Source organism: Doryrhamphus excisus, chromosome 23 (assembly GCF_030265055.1).
Source record: "Doryrhamphus excisus isolate RoL2022-K1 chromosome 23, RoL_Dexc_1.0, whole genome shotgun sequence".
In the NCBI taxonomy this organism is placed as follows: domain Eukaryota; kingdom Metazoa; phylum Chordata; class Actinopteri; order Syngnathiformes; family Syngnathidae; genus Doryrhamphus; species Doryrhamphus excisus.
Window position 1 is genome coordinate 11820837 of NC_080488.1, and position 17921 is coordinate 11838757.

Consider the following 17921-nt stretch of genomic DNA (forward strand, 5'->3'; position numbering starts at 1 on the left):
AGTGGTAGAAGTATCAATATTAATTAATACTTGAAAAAGACGCATGTGTCAGACTTTTGAGCTGCAACCTCCCCCCCCCTCCCCACCAGCATAAAACTGAAGTGATCAACATGTGTTAAAGACATTAAACTACTGATACCTATAGCACAAATCTAATATTACTCTATTTTTACACTCTGAAAACTACTTTTGATCATAAATACCCGATATTCAATTGATTTGAACTATAAAAAATATTTCTCCTGTTATGCAAAATACAATTTAAGTTGTTGAAAGGACAGGATTTGTTTTTTATTTAAAAAAAAAATCAGTATTTGAAAAATATAGTAGCTACCGTTGCCTCAGTGATGGTCTGTGTTGCTCTCCACACACACACACACACAAACACACACACACACAAACACTTCCTCAATATCCACCAATCACAGCCAGGTGCATTGACGAATACCATTTGCTCAATTCACTAGCAATCACCATTGTGAGGGCAGGCTATCATTGCCATAATTTAGGTATCAGTGTGTCACAATTTCTGCTCTAGTTTTGCAGAATGTATGTACTTTAATTATGGTGAATTATTATTATTTTTTAATCACATTTTCTTGCAGATTTTATTTTATATTGGTGAATTTATTGCTTACGTTATTTGACATTGTTGATGCATTTAGGTTACGAATCTTTTCAACTTCAAAAAAACTTTCAAAACTCAAAAAAAAAATTTTTTAACAACTTTTTGATGTACCGGTTCGGTATCAATATGGTGCCAATATTGGATCATATGTAAACGATAGCCAACCCTCATCTTAGCCAGGCACACAAACATAGTTAGAGACTTTAAAGACTGAATAATGACGGGTGGGATGATTAGAGGAAGGAGAGACACCAAGGAGGGGGGTAAAATATTCTAATAAGGTAAGTGTGTGTGTGTGTGTGTGTGTGTGTGTGTGTGGGTGGGGGGGGGGGGGGGGGTGTTAGGTGATGCACGAAGCTGACTAATTGAGATGAATACATGAATATATCATCTAGGAGAGAAAGGTTCTGTCGTAACCAATGACGACCATTCACTTGTAAAGCCACGTGAGCAGCCCTCCCTTTCCAACAAAGTCTCCGTGTACCCCCCGCACCCCCCAACCCCACTCTAAACAAACCCCTCTCTAATAAACGAAAGGCAATAACGCCATGCCTGCTAACCCCCAAGGAATGAAATATCCAAAAGAGAAGTAGCAGAGGCAGCCTGGCTAGATTTGCAAAGCAAGCAGAAAGTCGCATATTACACCAGCAGCTCCATAAACACTCAGACGGGGGGGTTAAATCTCCTTATCCAAGGCCGTGCTGCTCCACCGGGGCTAACCTGAGCTGTTAGCGGGGTTTACTTTGAAAAGGAAATCCGTTAAGTATTACTGATTAGCTGCTTAGAACTCTAATCGGTAACATCAATGACAGCAACGCCAAGACAATGTGCAACTTTGATTTCCATCAGAACAATTCAATTATAAAATTACAACGTGATCATTTAACCCCAAAACAACATGGCTTCTAGGAAGTAGGGTGCACCGTTCCGAGTTAACTGTAACGTTGACGGCATCCTGCAGGCTTTCAGAAGTAAGGAAAGCTGTGAGTGATTTTAAATGTCGACTATCTGATAAATGTGCAATAACACAATGCGTGCTTTGTTCTGCATTGATAAAAAGCATGCGTGAGCCTCGACCATTTCGACAAAAACAAAATGTGCTGCAGAGTCTCTTTCCTGTAATTCAAATCTTTGCGTGATTTTACCGAGGGAGGTTACCAGATGTTAAAAAGCCATTTAATTGCAAGTTGGAAAACGTGTGAGTCATTTGCATCTCTATAATCTGACATTCAAAATGCCTTTGTCTTCTCAAGAGCGCAGCTGACAAACGCGAGTCTTCTGAATGGGGGGCTGTGATTTGATTATGGTAATTTTATGTTAACTCTAAAAGATGACATTTAACATTTTTTAGGAACAAATGACTTTTATTGCAGTACACCGGATCGCTCTGAGACTTGACGTATTGTATGAGAGCGAATGCGAGGTGGCGTCACGCGCGCATGCATGTGCACAGACGGCGTGTTGTTGTGTTTACGTCCCTGCAAATGTAGGGTAAGGGGGGATCTGGTGATCTGCTGTAACCCCGGCCAGGGATTTTCAAACTCGACCTTCAACTCTCCCAATGGCAGGCCAGTTTGTAAAATAAGATTGTGTAGGGTGTATGTGATCCAAGTGGGGGCCGGGGAAGGCATGGCAGGAGTGTGTGTGGAGGTTGTTAAGCAAAAATAAATACTGAAAAATAGAAATAACTGTTGGTGACATGCAACATGGCTTCTAACCTTAATCCTGTCAGGTGTGAGATCATCCCGCTGTGTCAAATACAGCTGTCAAATGTTTTCCTGTGTCTAAAGCCGGCTCCAGCAGCCATGCCGATGTCGTAGACAGAACAAATCATAATTCTAAATAGAAACGTCCATGGCATGTTCATCCTTAGGCAAAGATTATCTGTCCCTAGCGAGTAGTTGAGTTACTTTCCCAGGATTTAGCGACAAAACCCGGAGTGACAACACAAAAAAACATCCTTGCTGTTTGCTGCGAGCCGTCAGCGGGAAGTCCTCTGAGGTTGTGGGAGCATGTCACCCCCCCTTTGCGACAGTTTTTCCAGGGTGGAAGTCTGCGAATGTCAGGGTCCGTGGCGGCGCACCGAGATGGAGAGTGACAGCTGTCAGGAAGGATCAGGCTTACCCTGCCGACTACACAAGGAATCAAGGGAGAGGACTAGAGGAGGCATGAGGACTGACTGCTTCTGTTTACTGCCTCATGGCCCCGGCGGCCTTATATAGAACACACAGTCACAGCCTGGGGAACCGCAGCCATTTGGTCCTCAACACATCAGAAAAAGAGTCAAAGCCGATAGGTTGTGGCTAAAACGCAAACATAACAGGTCTGCTTTCATGGATGACTACAGAATTTAAAAATATTCACATTTCAGAAGCTCAAATCAGGAATATATATTCTGAAATATACACTCAGTGGGCTTAAAACATCAATGTTTCCCATAAATCCCGTTCACCCTCACTCATAAACACATTATAACACACCTGGTCTGTCAGAGAGTAAGACAATGTAGTAGGAGGGATGAGTGTTGACAACTTAGCAATTTTGTTGCTCTTTTTTTTTCCAAAAACTCACAAGTGAAGTGACTTTTGGCAACTGTGACCAGACAGCTCTGCTGTGGCCCCCTCCCCCATCTAAAAGCACTCACTTTTTGCAAATGTGTCATATGTAAATTTGACTATTGCGTCATTACGTCAACCCACCACTGCCGCAAAGAAATTGCAGTCCCGTGGGAAGAATTGTACTTTATAGACGTAACATTTGGATATAGATGACATAGATTACATTAACAAAAGTCTAAAAACCCTAGGTTCACATATTTATTATTAAAAGAACAATCCCTTATTGTTATCTTTTTATATTAATAAAAAACCTATTCATATGGTTATATGAATTTTAACATAGAATACTGAATGTCAGTTTCAGTGCCAGCGTTGCATTGATCAGAATAATGCGGCCCCGAGGCGTTGTGTCAATGTGGAGTCTCTTGGATCTAACCCAACTTCCCATAGCCGACGTCATGTTCTTCCTTGGACCAGACCACAAAATACACTCTTTCAGCCTCAATCAACAGCAACTCCCCACATCAACAATCAGTTTCACAGAATAAACACAATAGAAAGATGGATTAATTGCTTATTATGCCTCCGCCTAATCCACATAAACCAATATTTAATGTGTGCTTCCCTTGTCGTGTCCCAAATGTTTTTTTAATTACATTGTTAATTAAACTAGGGCAAAGTATTAGGGCACACTTAGCAGAAATAAATAGAAAAATAAAAATGGGAAAATGTTTAAAAAAAATATGCAGGCAAAAAGAGTCATAAAGTGTAAAAAAAAAAAATACATAAACAAAGTAATCCTTTTAACAAATAAGTGTCAATGTACTCATGTAAATGTTGTAAATTCTGGACTTTTAGTGCGTCTGACTAGAAGCCCCACCCACCAAATTTAAAGAGATTTTTTTTGTACCTTTATAGGGCACACAAAGGAAGCCACACTATAAACCTTGCAATCCTACCTCCACTCTGTGTTCCCGGTGTCATTTGTTACCTTGGAACGTGAGACCTTATATGTTGCTTTAAAATGAGAACTGCAGGACTATAATTAGACTTTTATTTTCTTAAGATTACAAGTTCAAGGCAAAAAAGGCAATAAAACCAGAAGCGGTAATGATCAGTTTGAAGTGACAATGTCCATTTAACAATGTGTATTATGGTGGGTGTAGTTTACGGTGCGGTAGAACTATACTTTATCATACTGCATCCGTCTTGTGTGGCTTAATAAGGAAACTGGGTGCACCCAATGTGTGTGTGTGTGTGTGTGTGTGTGTGTACAGTATGTGACATCCTTCCTGTCTTTTGCTCATTATAATTCTTTTACTTGAAAATCCTGCCGACTTAAGTCTGAGGAATTCTGAGCTTTCAAGCTTCTAAACACAGCACAGCTATTTTCCACACAAACATCTCATTCTAAATCCCATGTTTAGACAACACAATGAAATGCAGTCAGTTTGTTTAGTTATGCATGTGTGTGTGTGTGTGTGTGTGTGTGTGTAGGGGCGGGTGAGGGGTGATGATGGACGGCACAGGCTGGAGCTGGTCTGGAGTTTAGATCAGTGCAGGGTTATCATTACTGACCCCTGCTGTGTTGCTGTGACCGTTTGTCCAAGGGTTCCGACTTCCAGCCCCCACATACATACACACAAACACACACACACACACACACACACACGCCTGTCAAAGCTTGCCTGGGATGCACGGAACCCAGCGGTGGACGTCCCCTGCGGTGACAGAAGGGCAGAGGAGAGCCACACAAACACCACCATTTGTTGCTTACTTTACCCCACACCATCTCCTGCTTGTTCAGCCTCCGTCATGGTGGAGTTGATCAAGGAAAACATACGGAGCCCACGGGGTCAGAGTGCGGGGCGGCCTTTGGAATGTCCACTCCCACGGCATCTTCCTCTGATCTCAAACAGCGTCTACCATGTTTGACCGTTAATCGGCCCAGATAAGCTGGGCCTTTGATTTCGACCACATTGTCAGCAAACACAGCAGACTCCACCGTACAAGGAAAACTAGAAAACCGACGTTGGCTTCTCACCGTCTGTCTCGAGGGCATTGGAGAAGTAGCACATACTGTATAGCCGCACACGGCTGGCATGGCCATTTTATATATATGATAGATGAAGAGCGTCACGGTGTATGCCCAGGCTGCGGCATAATAAATAAAGAAAGCATGTCCTGTTCCAAAGGACAACAACATTAACACGCTACAAAGACAAATACAAGCGCTGATTATTGCTGACGCGGGAGACTTACAGTATATGAGGCTAATAATGATGCACCATCACAGGGATGGAGCCTGTATGTCTGAAACACCGCAGGCAAGCATTCCGCCAGTCGGTATTACAAAGACACTTTTACACAGCACAGATATCCCAGAACGCCCAAGTGTCCACTGATAAGGTTGCTACCTTGGATCCAATGAAGATGCATGACCACAAATAAGTAAAACTACTTTAAACACAAACACTTATATCGTACAGTGAAATTGTTACTATAGTAATATAAGGTAGCTAAGTATGGATATCAACCACAAGGTTTCTTGGGTTCCATGCGAGTGCACGCTAATTTTAAAAATAATGTACATCTAATATCTCGCTATATCGATGAACAGATCCATTACGATGTGTTACGATGCCATCTACTGTACGGAGTTGTTATGACAAGATGCAAAGTCCCATTATAATGTGTTGTGACTGAGGTAGTGCCAAATCTACCAGTCCAAATTTAACACATACTAGTATCGTATACACTGCATGGCGGATGAGTGTTTAGCACGCAGGCCTCACAGCTAGGAGACCCGCGTTCAATTCCATGCACAGGTTTTCTCCGGATACTCCGGTTTCCTCCCACATTCCAAAAAAAAACATGCTAGGTTAATTAGCGACTCCAAATTGTCCATAGGTATGAATGTGAGTGTGAATGGTTGTTTGTCTATATGTGCCCTGTGATTGGCTGGCCACCAGTCCAGGGTGTACCCCGCCTCTCGCCCGAAGACAGCCGGGATAGGCTCCAGCACCCCCGTGACCCTCGTGAGGAAAAGCGGTAGAAAATAAATGAACATTATCGTATGGACCAGTGGTTTTACCACAAACCTTCCCCAGTCACGTACCCCATTGGGCATTTGACTTGAAGCCATGTACCACCTACTCCTACACATGAAAAAAAACATGAACTTTAACGCCTCATCTACACAATACAGCACATTTAGCCAGTGTTATCATACAACATAAGCTACAGTGCCAAAACATATACAACACTGATGCTCCACTGCCTGTGATGTGATGCTATAGTAAACCAGAAGAAAAGAACAGAGTTTGAGCAGAGGCACTAATGCCAAAGTGTTCCCTGAAGACATTTGGGTGTCATAAAACTTAAAGAAATGATTTTCCGAGCCCACAAGATACGTGGAGCCGCTTGGTAACGTCATCATGCATCCTTACATTCTGACTTTGAGTTCCCAAATATCGATTGAACTGCAAAAGCAAAACATATGTGCCGTTTCATTTGGCTGTGGTATGAATTTGGACTTCAGAGGGTGCTGAACATCTGTATCAACGTTATTTATGAAGAATACAACAATGAAAGTGGTTCATGGCGCTCTACACCATAAAGTGCACGCTATAATCCAGTTTATGTTGTAAAAGAATATTACTGGACATTTCTTGCACCGGTAAGTACAGCTGAGACACGAACGAGATGGTTGATATTAAAAACCATTCATTAGTTTTAACAGTTGATCGCTTTGTCTAAACCTGGGAGTTTGTATGATAGCAATGCAGATAAATGTAGCATTTCATTACTCTGTATAAGATCCCACTGCTTTTATTACACGTGAGTTATAATGTACCCAATAATAAAATACCGGCTAAGGCTGGAATGCGTGTTTTCCTTTAAAACACTACAATGTTTCCTCCATCTGCATATTTAAGTGTAAGCATTATGAAAGAGATTTTGAAGCCAATCTTCTCATATTAGTTCCAAAATATGAGTCCCTCACTGAAAAAGTCCATTTTGACCTTAAACATTAGCCAAGTACATCACTTTGGGCCGTTGCCATGGTGATGCTGCAGTCACCACTAAAGGACAGTTTAACTAAGGAGCCCCTGGCCACACACGTCAGTGTTCAACAGCGTGTGAAGCAGAGTGTATTACTTGTTCCGTCAGGCTTCCCTGGTTAAATGAATGTTAAAGCATGTCAACAATACATCATCTTTCATGGGAAACTTACAGGTGATGTAGTAGTTGACGTTCCTTTTGAATTCCAGGCCCATGTAGTTGGGGCTGAATTCCTGGAATTTGATGGTGAACTTGATGTCCTTCTCCGGCTTATTGCAATTGACCAGGACGTTCGGATCAAGGACCGTGCTGCAGGTCTCCGCCTGCTCCTTCTTGACCAAGTACAGCTTGTAGTACTCGTACTCTCGGCCTTGGTCCGCTCTGGGACAGATGATATCCAGCTTGTCCCCGATGTCTGGGTAGATAATCAGGCCTTTGCCAGTCACAAACCTGTGAGGCACGAAAAAAAAGACAGACTGTTAAGTAAGACATTACAAAGAAAGTCTGGAAAAGCGTCCGTATAATTGTAAAACAGTTTATACGGTCCTAATACTTTAGGCTTTTATGTGTTTTAAGTCCGGCGACGTTGGGCTTTTAGGCAGAGCTGTTAATTTGGGCCTACAAAAACACAGCGACTTCCAGCTCGACAATGTTCAATGTGCACAAATCCTCAGCGGTTCCTTCACATACTTGGGTCGGATTCAAAGCATACCAAATGTTTGAAGGAAGCAAACAAGGCCACACACAAAATGGCGGCCATAAAAAGGACGAGGTCCGGAGTGTGGCAGGATATAGTACATACGGTGTACTGTAACGCCACATATACATATAAGGCCTGTGTGTCAACATGGAATCTATTTAACATGAGAGGTCCGAGCATGTGGAGGCAAACAGAGCACGGGGTCAGGCTTCCTGGTTCATCTTCCCACCGGCTGATCATCTGCTAGGGGATTAAGATAATCCATCTGGCCTTACTGTACCGCTCCACCTCGCTCGCCGCTGCCAACTCAATCAGATCAGCTCCTATTCTCTTTTATTCACAAAAGGTTGAGGACAGGAGGCGAGTGTGTGGATGCGTGTAAGTGTGTGTGATGAGTGGGGGCGGGGGGCGGGGGGCGGGGGGTGCACCGAGGACCGGCAGTGTATTTGGCCAGTGGTGTGTATGTTTATGCGGGTCAGCATGTGTGTGTATGTGAGATAGTTGTTCAGCAAAATGGGCTGAGGTTGCGGTCTGATGAGAAGAAGTGGGGGCGGGTCAGACGGGCTGAATCATTGTTCTGGACTTGTTTGAGGCTTAAAATGTCAACATGGTTCAGCTCTGCTGTCCCAGTTAGCCAAGCATTAACCCAGACAGCCGGACTGACCACGGGTGTGTTTATGTGCGTGTGTGTGTGTGTGTGTGTGTGTGTGTGTGTGTGATGGTCGCAGACAGTGAGCACAGCAGCGGGCCTATCTGCGAGATCTGCCCATGCCAGCGGATTTAAGCAGGATTTAGCTGCGTGCAATGTATTTGTTGTTCTTTGTGATCCCTCACATTTTAACAAGACATCAGGGGCCGGCGGCCTCGCCGTCTCGCTGTGAGAGCATTATCTCACCTTATCTGCACCCCCTTATTTCATCGTAGTCCACATCATTTCACCACTAAACAACTGACACTTCAGACGGGCCCAGGGAGACGACTTTCAAAGAGAATAGCGAGCGTGTTAATGCATCGCGGTGACTCCTGCTCTTTTTCTGGCAGAATGTCAGCCATTGTAAGAAACAATCTTTTAAAAAGTCAGATTTTAGACCGACCCCCACATGAAAATGAACATGATCGGATTAAGGCCTTTCACCATTCATGAGCATCTTTCTTAGACGGACATTACTCAATAAGCGCCTTCAATCACATAAAAGGATAGAGTTTATCTCCGCTTCGCCGGGGTTACTTTGCAGGACCACCAGCGAATGGTGAAAAAAACACAAGTATGAGATACAATCGAGATCCAAATAGAAATGTGCAGAAAATATCAAACACACATGAGCAATTATGATATCATACCGATCCGACAACATCGGAAAATAGCATATAATAACAAAAACACTCCAAATCATGCAAATCAAGCGCTTCTTTTCTCCTGAGATGACCCTATAATCAATATAATCCATTTTTTATGCTGCTTATCCTCACAATTGTCGCTGGGGTAGGCTGGAGCCTATCCCAGCTGACTTCAGGAGCGAGGCGGAGTACACCCGATATTCATAAGTTATTGGTTATCTGTATTGGTATTGGTCATGAGAAGCAGGAAGCTAGCTTGAAAATATATATATCATGCATCCCTAAAAAATGTCTATTTTGGACACAAGACCCCCCCCCCAGCCCCATACCCTCATGCTCACTTGACATTGATACGCTTCCCCGATTTCAGATCAACATTTGCAATAAAAGTGAAAGTCTTCAATTAAGTCAGGTTTAAGCCCGGAATACGCCTCACACAAACTGAAAGTATAAAACGTATTAGTAATCAACACTAATGAATGATACATGTAATATCATTGAATTGGAGTCACAGTACACAACAATGGTGCATTCAAGGACCGGCAAACAAAGTGGGAAATCTCAACACTTGATGAACACATAAACATGTAAACATTGAGGACTTTTTAACCATGTACATTTAGCTGTATTATTAAATATTTGTCAATATTACTGACTTCTGGTGAATTAAAATACATATATTTTGACCATAAATCATCAATGAATCTTCAATGTGCGAGGATCCAAAGTAAATGCACATTGGTCGGACATCAAACCTCAGCTTTTTGGGGGTGTTTTTGTTGCTGTTGATGATGTCATGAGGGCAAGTTCATGTCCAAGCTCGGAAGAGTGTAAGGCGCTATTGTCCGATGCTCATGAGACCGACGGGAGGGGTCGCGCTAATTCAAGGGCCTGTGAGAGAGAGAACGCAGGGAACCCTTTGTCCGACATCTTTGAACAATTTGCTGCGTTTCACCAGCAACACCCCGCTTTTCAGGGTGTGTGTGTGTGTGTGTGTGTGTGTGCATGCCCAGGCTCACGTGCACGAGTCTATGAAGACATGGACACAATCAGTCTCTAATTGGATCTACAAGATGCATCATTGAGGCATAAACATGTTGCCATGGCAACGTGCCTTTGTTGCTGACCATCCCGTCTCCTCCCCGCCGGTCCTCTATCTCTCATACGCCCTCTTCTATTTCTTTTACACAATCTCAACCCCTCTTGCTTTATCTTTCACTCTTCATTCACCTCCTCAACATTTCTCATTTTGCCCCCCCCCCGCCCTCCTCAATTGCCCTTTCTATAGGCACACAAAAAACACATACCAGACAAACAAGTGTGAAGGCAGAGAGGAGAATAGAAAGACTATCACAATTAGACCTAGAATTGTTTCACCCGACGACTCGGCGCTCTCTAATTCTTTTTGCGGAAATTGCTTTTGTTAAGTGTTCTTGTTCAAAAGCCCCCCCCCCCCCCCCCCAATCTCAATCACAGCTCTCAAATACACGCCCAAATTCTCAGTTTTACATACCATTTGTTCCCCTATCAAAGATAACCAAGACCATTTAGATGAATCATTAAGATTTCCAAAATCGGAGTATCTTAATATCCCTGAAGGATTTAATCACAAGCCGGCCCCCCTGTCATTGATTCAATTTTCCGAGCATGCCTCCTAGTTGGCGGTTAGATTGCTATCCCGCTTCTGTTTCCCAGCCTTTGTCAACTGTCTGCTATAATGAGGCTCTGGCTGCTGTGGAGGTCTGGAAGCAGCATCGCAGATGGGAAAGAAGCAACATAAAAGAAATAGGGCAGCAATTAGTGTTTAGCCCAGTTTAAAAGCCTTCCACTTGGCAAGCTGCGGGCCAACTCCCGTCCAGGATGTGAAACTAAACTGGTGGGGCTGTGACTTTGTCTCCCGTTTGTCTCTCTGCTGGCTTAATCAGCAGCACTCCATTGCTACAAACAACCACGCAATAGAGAGGAGGGGACGGGGCCCTGAAGATTATTGTACTTTTGAGGAGGTCGAAAGGGAGAGCGGGTTGAAAAGGGAGCTTGAATTGCATCTTTCATTCATGTTGTCTGGAGATTTTCTAAGAGCTGTTGATGAAAGGAGAGAGGAAGAGTCGTGCAGATACAAACTGAGGTTTGTGGGGAAAAAAATCCCTAAATGTGAGCCGGGCCTTATCCCCTCGTGTCAAATGAGGTGGATCCGCTCGCACCAAACAAAATAGAGAGAATTATTTTCATAACAACCCGACGAGGATGGTTTTGTTTCATCTGGACGGCCGCAGTGTGCGCTCAATCCTGTAAAGGGCTTACACAAACAGCACACTACAGAGAACAAAAAACAACCAAGCAAAGGGAAAGAGCGGCCCCCTGCCTCCAAAAAGCCCCCAATACACATATTTTTGGACATTCCGCTGGTGAATATGAGCACATGATCTCACATATGCTTCACCCTCCCACCTTCCCATACGCACACACGGATGTGGGAGAACACAAAAGCACCGTGGGGTGCATCCTGGACCTTCCCAAGCCGCCCCTATTCATGCGCCCTGCCCTCGCCGACTTTCATATAAAAACACCGCCTACACCGAGGCCCTCTCAGAGCCCCTCACAGAGCCTCAAACCGGCCCTCATCCCTCCGCCCCCGCCATCCACCCCCGTCCAGTCAACTCGGGCCTGTGCCCCGAGCGCCACACTGGCAGGCAGCCTTGGACGCTTGAATGGACGGACCCAAAAAACAGGAACTGGGCTGGGAAGAGCCCGAGCCAACCATATGAGGAGAATGGCGTCTAATTGATTTGTTCCTCCTGAGCAGCAGCGTGAATATGCCAGACATATCAATTCAAATCCATTATCCGCAACTACATGCAGAAGGTTACCAGCCAGCAGCTCGGATGCGGAGACAAAAAAACATCACTCCCTCTCCGACGCGGCTTGAGGAGTTCTGCTTGACCTTTAAAATGAACACAAGAGTGCGAAAACAAACACACACACTCGCAATCAACACCACAACAGGTACTCCATTCCCCTCCCTATCGGCGCGCTAATTATCATGCCGGGGAAACTCTTCCCTCCCCCATTATCATTTCTCTTTCACATCATCCAGAAAATCAGTGTGGCTTCTGACTCCCGCCCCGCACATTATCACTGATGACACCTTGCATGCCGCCACGTTTACTGTCGCTTCAATCAATACACCCGAGCATCACACTCGGGTTTATTTTACGGCAGATCATGAAACACGATTCAGTCTGTAAAGAACATAAACCCCCGTGCTGCAAAGTGTATCTTGAGTGCTGTGTAATACATAAATGTGCAGACACTCGGATTAAAGGCTGGTTGGCGGGCCTGCGGCTGTTTACGTTTCGTTTAATCATGAAGTACGCAGGGTTCGGCCTGTTCTCCGCGATCAATGCCAAATAATTGTCTGCTGGTAGAGGCTGTTTCACCCTCAAACTGTTTAGAGATCCAGTGAAGATAGAAGTACGCACACGGACAATGGAGACATTCACACCGCAGCCTCCGCGCTTCGGATGCGCCGAGTGTTGTCGACACGTGGTGATCGTTTCACATTAAGGAAAAAGGACACGCGTGGCGAAGTTGACAGGAAACGTGAGCGAACACTGGGGTCTCGCTGCTCGTCGTCAGGCTTCCGGGCAATCCATGACTGGATTGTGTCAAGCCGGTTCTGGGGAAGATGTTCCCATGCACGACACATATAATAAACATGCAGCCTGGAGTATACACACGCTGATTTCCTCCCGTTAAACACGGTAAACAAGTCACCTCCATGGGAGTGCATGAGCAGGCCACGTATACAAGCATCCTCAAATTAAAGAAAACAAAACCCCATCTGGCTTTGCAGTTGTTTAGCTGAGCGGGAGGGGGTTGATCCCTATTGTAGACTCAACTCAGCGGCAGAATTGGATGAACTATAAGCTATCCAAAACTGCATTATGGGTAAAATATGGCCGCAGAGACTGAAAGGCGTAAATGAATTGAAAAGGAAGAAAAAATGCTAAATCCTTTTCCACCCTGCAGAGAGATGCTTTTGTACGTGTGAAGGCAGACACCCTCACTCTCACACACACACACACACACACACACACACACACACACACACGCACACACACACACACTTGAGTTAGTCAACAGGCTGGCACGCAGAGCAAATCGCATTCGCCGTGACTCATAACAGTTGCACACAGACAAGTTCCAACACACACACACACATCCCGACACACACCTCCCATGTTCACCAAACAAGCCTTGTACACGCTCACTCTCCATCACTGTCACATGGGGGGGGGGGGCTAGCATGGCGCCATAATGAGCTAACAAGATGACACCCAGATGGCCTTGCCACAAGGAGGAAACAAGTGGACGTGGTTACACGCCAACAGGCTGAAGAGGACTGCTGAGCGAGACGAGTGTCAGGAGTCATTAGAAAGTCCGAGGAGTATAATCTGGTTCTTCTCATGGCCGCCGTGGTTTTCCCTCCCAGCCCAGCCCGTCCCTCTTTAAGAGCAGGCCAGTTAGACGCTGGCTGCATGCGGTCGTGATTGAACGTCATCCTCTGTATCGGTGACAGCGAGGGGGGGGCCCAGACGCTCAGTCACCGCGTCTCCGCTTAGCATCCATCAGCCCGATGAGGAGAGGTGACCTTTGACCTCCGATACGTGCATTTTTGAACTATTACAGAGTAACTATTCCCATTTGTTCTAAATGACTCATTAAAACCGAGACAGTTTTGAGTTACAAAGCACAAAAACCTGTCTTGCAGATTTTGGCACTCTTTGGTATTATGAAAACACAATTTTCAAACAAGCTGTTATCAATTTCTGAGCGTGAATAGAAGATACTTTGGATTTTGTCTTTCTTGTAAGTTTATTTTGGCTCGACAGGTATAGCATGAAGCACAGATGTCTGCTATTTGCATTACTGCTTTTAGAAAAGCACAGGAAAGATGCAAAAAATCTACTTCAATTTGAGTGTAAAACACTTATATATTCATATAAGGATAATTTTCCCTTATATTTTTATACACTGAAATTGAAAAAATTGTAAAACCTTCCCAGAAAACAAAGCATTCTTGAAGATTTTTTTAATGATTTGCAGTCAACCTTTGACCTTTATGGAGGTAACCATAAGGAATTAAAGTCTGTGCTCATTCTTTCCGAATAAGGAAGCTCTGTTCAAGTGTTTGGTTCAGTTTCAGCCCAAGTTTCCAAGTTTGGCCTCATTCTGGGGTTCCTCTGTGACCCGCACACACATAAGCTTGGTCATCACACACACACACACACACACACACACACACACACACACACAGCCAGCTGCCTTCCATCCCTGAGGAGCAGCCACAGATGGGCTCTGCTTGCTTCGTAAAGATCTCTCCACAGGCCCAGTCTACAGCGGCTGCCAAAACCCGCCTGGCTAGAACCCACTGAATGTGTGACTGTGTTTGTAGATATATGTGTGCCCGTACATGTCTCAGCAGCTCTATGCCGGCCTGCCCGACACCCAAGAAGTGGCAGAGCTGGTGTGTGTGTGTGTGGAACTTTTACAGAAGGCTTGACAGCCCCAGAGCGATGGACCCCCAAGGACCGAGAGCTTCAGAGCCTGAGTCAAGAGCTGGACGTGCATGTAAGGTTGTAATCAGCACTGAGCAGAGCAGCAGAGCATGATGGGAACAAGGAGGACCTCCCAGACCAACAATAGCATCTCACACTCCAAAAGATTGAATTTCACTCGCACTTGAGGGAAGAAAGTAGCGAGGAAAAGAATCATAACCATGATTAAACCTACACAGGCTGCAGAGATTTTTAACCAGCAGCCATTTTCTCTTCCCTTTATCTTCGTTCTAAGCAAAGCATCTCCCAGCAACCGTCCCTTTAATGATGCAACCTCATCAGCACATCACTGTACTAATAAAAACACACACGCAGCTTCCTGTTAGCTATTTTAATTGTCTTTGGCTTTCATAGAGGCAGTCGTGGTTCAATTCAATTTTTAACAATTGCCCTCCTATCTGAGCGTGGCTGATTTACACGCATGGGGTCTCAGCTTTTACACGGAATAATGAGGCCGAGTTCAGAGAGGATGAGGCAAGCTAAGTTGAAATTTTACGTAATGAAACTCACAAAAGGAGTTGGTGCCAGTTCACTGCCGTCGCTAACCGAGTAATACAAACACGTCGCCTAATCGAGCCAAACCCTCCCATCTCGACGCCGTTTGGACTGGATGACTGATGACAACATAAGCGGTTGTCGACATCAAAACTGCAACTAAAAATGTGACAAACTAAAAATTAGGAGAATAGCCAATAAAGGATTTTTGGTGTTCCCATCAGGATTTTATCCTGGTGATATTGATCCTGATAATACATGAGTGAAATCGTCCGATACCAATACCGATCACGTACATGCAGTGTAAATGTTTAAATGTACTGCAGGCTATATTTATTTTCATATGCACAAAATGCAGAGCTGATCATCATTTTAAAGCAAGTATCGGTCGATATCGATGCCATGCTTTTTCCACTGATATCGACCGATACCAACCAGTGACCGATCGATCGGAGCCCTTAATTTTTTATATAATATTTTAACGAGAGAGGGCTGCGCGGCGGTCAAGTGGTTAGCACGCAGACCTCACAGCTAGGAACTCGAGTTCAATCCCACATTCCAAAAACATGCTCGGTTAATTGGCCACTCCAAATTGTCCATAGGTATGAATGTGAGTGTGAATGGTTGTTTGCCTATATGTGCCCTGTGATTGGCTGGCCACCAGTCCAGGGTGTAACCCCGCCTCTTGCCTGAAGACAGCTGGGATAGGCTCCAGCACCCCCGCGACCCTCGTGAGGATAAGCGATAGAAAATGAATGAATGAACGAATGAGTATTGTCCATGGTCCTGAACGGTGATTGAAGTGCTGAGCTATAGGTGGCAGTGGCGTTTGCCTGCTCGTTATACAGTGTTGTTTTGTAGAATATGTTAGTACAATACTGAAATGCTGTTATTTTGAAGCTTATTTTTCATTGAACAGGAAGTTACTGGGTGCACATTTTGCTGCTTTTTTTACAGAAACGACCCACTTGGGTGTCAAATTTTAGGTTGACGTCGACATAAGCTGGCCCTTCTTAGTAACAATAACACGATGGGACAGGTTGTTGGGGCCGGCTTAAGCGGGTACATTAGTAAATTAAGCCCAAATACGACTAAGCACAATGAGACTTCTAAAACATTCCCACTGCTGACACAATCAAGCGGTTTAGCTTAAGCCGAGTTATCTTTTTTACGTGACTTTCTACGAGTACATCACCACAAATAGGCCTAGCCTGGCCGCCCTTGTCGTTACGCTAGTTTAAATAAAGATAATTCTGCGCCTCCTCACCTGCAGTTGTGAAATGTGCATCATTTAAAAATACCCAATGCTGTGATAATTTACTTTCATACATGGCACAGTCAGTCACAATGTCAATATGATAAAAGCAGAGGCAGTCGGGAAGACTAAAGACAAAGCAAGTTTGCTTTTAAACAACAAAAGGAAGACAAGTTGCACAAAATCAATCAGTTTGGCTGTGCTGAAGATAGAAGTAAAATAGCACAGAACAAAGTTCAAAATACTTTCATTATTCTCCTGTCAGTGTGAGAGACAACTGCGAGAGGGAGGAAGAGGCAATATTTATCTTGTACGCCCCCCCCCCCTCTTGTGACGAAGACTATTTTTAATGTATTCCGGCTATTGTGAGGAGCAGTGGGAGATGGATGGCTGGAGGAGTCGGCTCACTGATATGTGTCTGCTACAAGTACAGCCCAGTCACTCACACGTTTCCCTTGCCTCCAATCTCAAGCGACGGCAATAATTCAAGTGGACGACAAAAAAGTGTTTTTTTTTGTTGTTTTTTTTGGTGGCATTTCAATTGTGGCTTGTTGGTGTTTCTTTTTCCGTCAGCATTCTTCTTAAAAGTGCTTCCCTGGGAAACTGGGAAAGTCAAACAGCTGACAAGATGTCACCTCATGAACTCTCCTCGGTTTCACACACTCGCAAAGCCGACACGTTTGCGATCCGCCGCATAATTTCTCATTCCCTTTTTCTTCCTTTTTCTCCTCGGTGAACACATACACACAGAAATCTGTAAGAGTCGCTCTTTGACTGCTTGTCAGGCTCGGCGGCACAAAACAGGCCACAAGCTACAAAAGCTCAGCTACTGTTGTGTGTCAAGGCTGCTGATTCTTGATCATATTATGTCAAACACGCGAGTCTTATGACGGAGCCACTGTAAATGTGTGTTATTCTTATGCCGTGTGAACATATTCACCTTAACTTGCCTACAGCAGCAAGAGTGCAATAAAGCGGACATAAAAGCGTCACATCTCTGCCCCCTTTGCATGCCGGTACCTGGGCCTCTCCACGCCTGCCGGGTCTGGTCATGCGGAGCTATATGAGGAGCATGTATGACCCGAGGACTTGTGCTGTGCTCGGCCAGGGTCATGCACGTGTTCTCGCATGAGCATTGTACAGCACACTATACAGGTGGTCCTCGGGTTACCAAAGAGTTCCGTTCCTAGACTGGGATCCAAGTCCAATTTTAGTAGAAGTCTGAACTTGTACCGAAATTAACTCACACGGGACACGAAATGCA

General features: G+C 44.6%; 1 protein-coding gene across 1 annotated transcript in view; it reads right to left on the bottom strand.

Annotated features, from left to right (window-relative positions):
• efnb1 (ephrin-B1) overlaps positions 1-17921 on the bottom strand; it is a 63612-nt gene that overhangs the window by 29187 nt on the left and 16504 nt on the right. The window contains exon 2 of the mRNA XM_058063106.1: positions 7424-7701. Coding sequence (XP_057919089.1) covers positions 7424-7701 — 278 coding nt within the window. The remainder of the gene's footprint in view (positions 1-7423; positions 7702-17921) is intronic.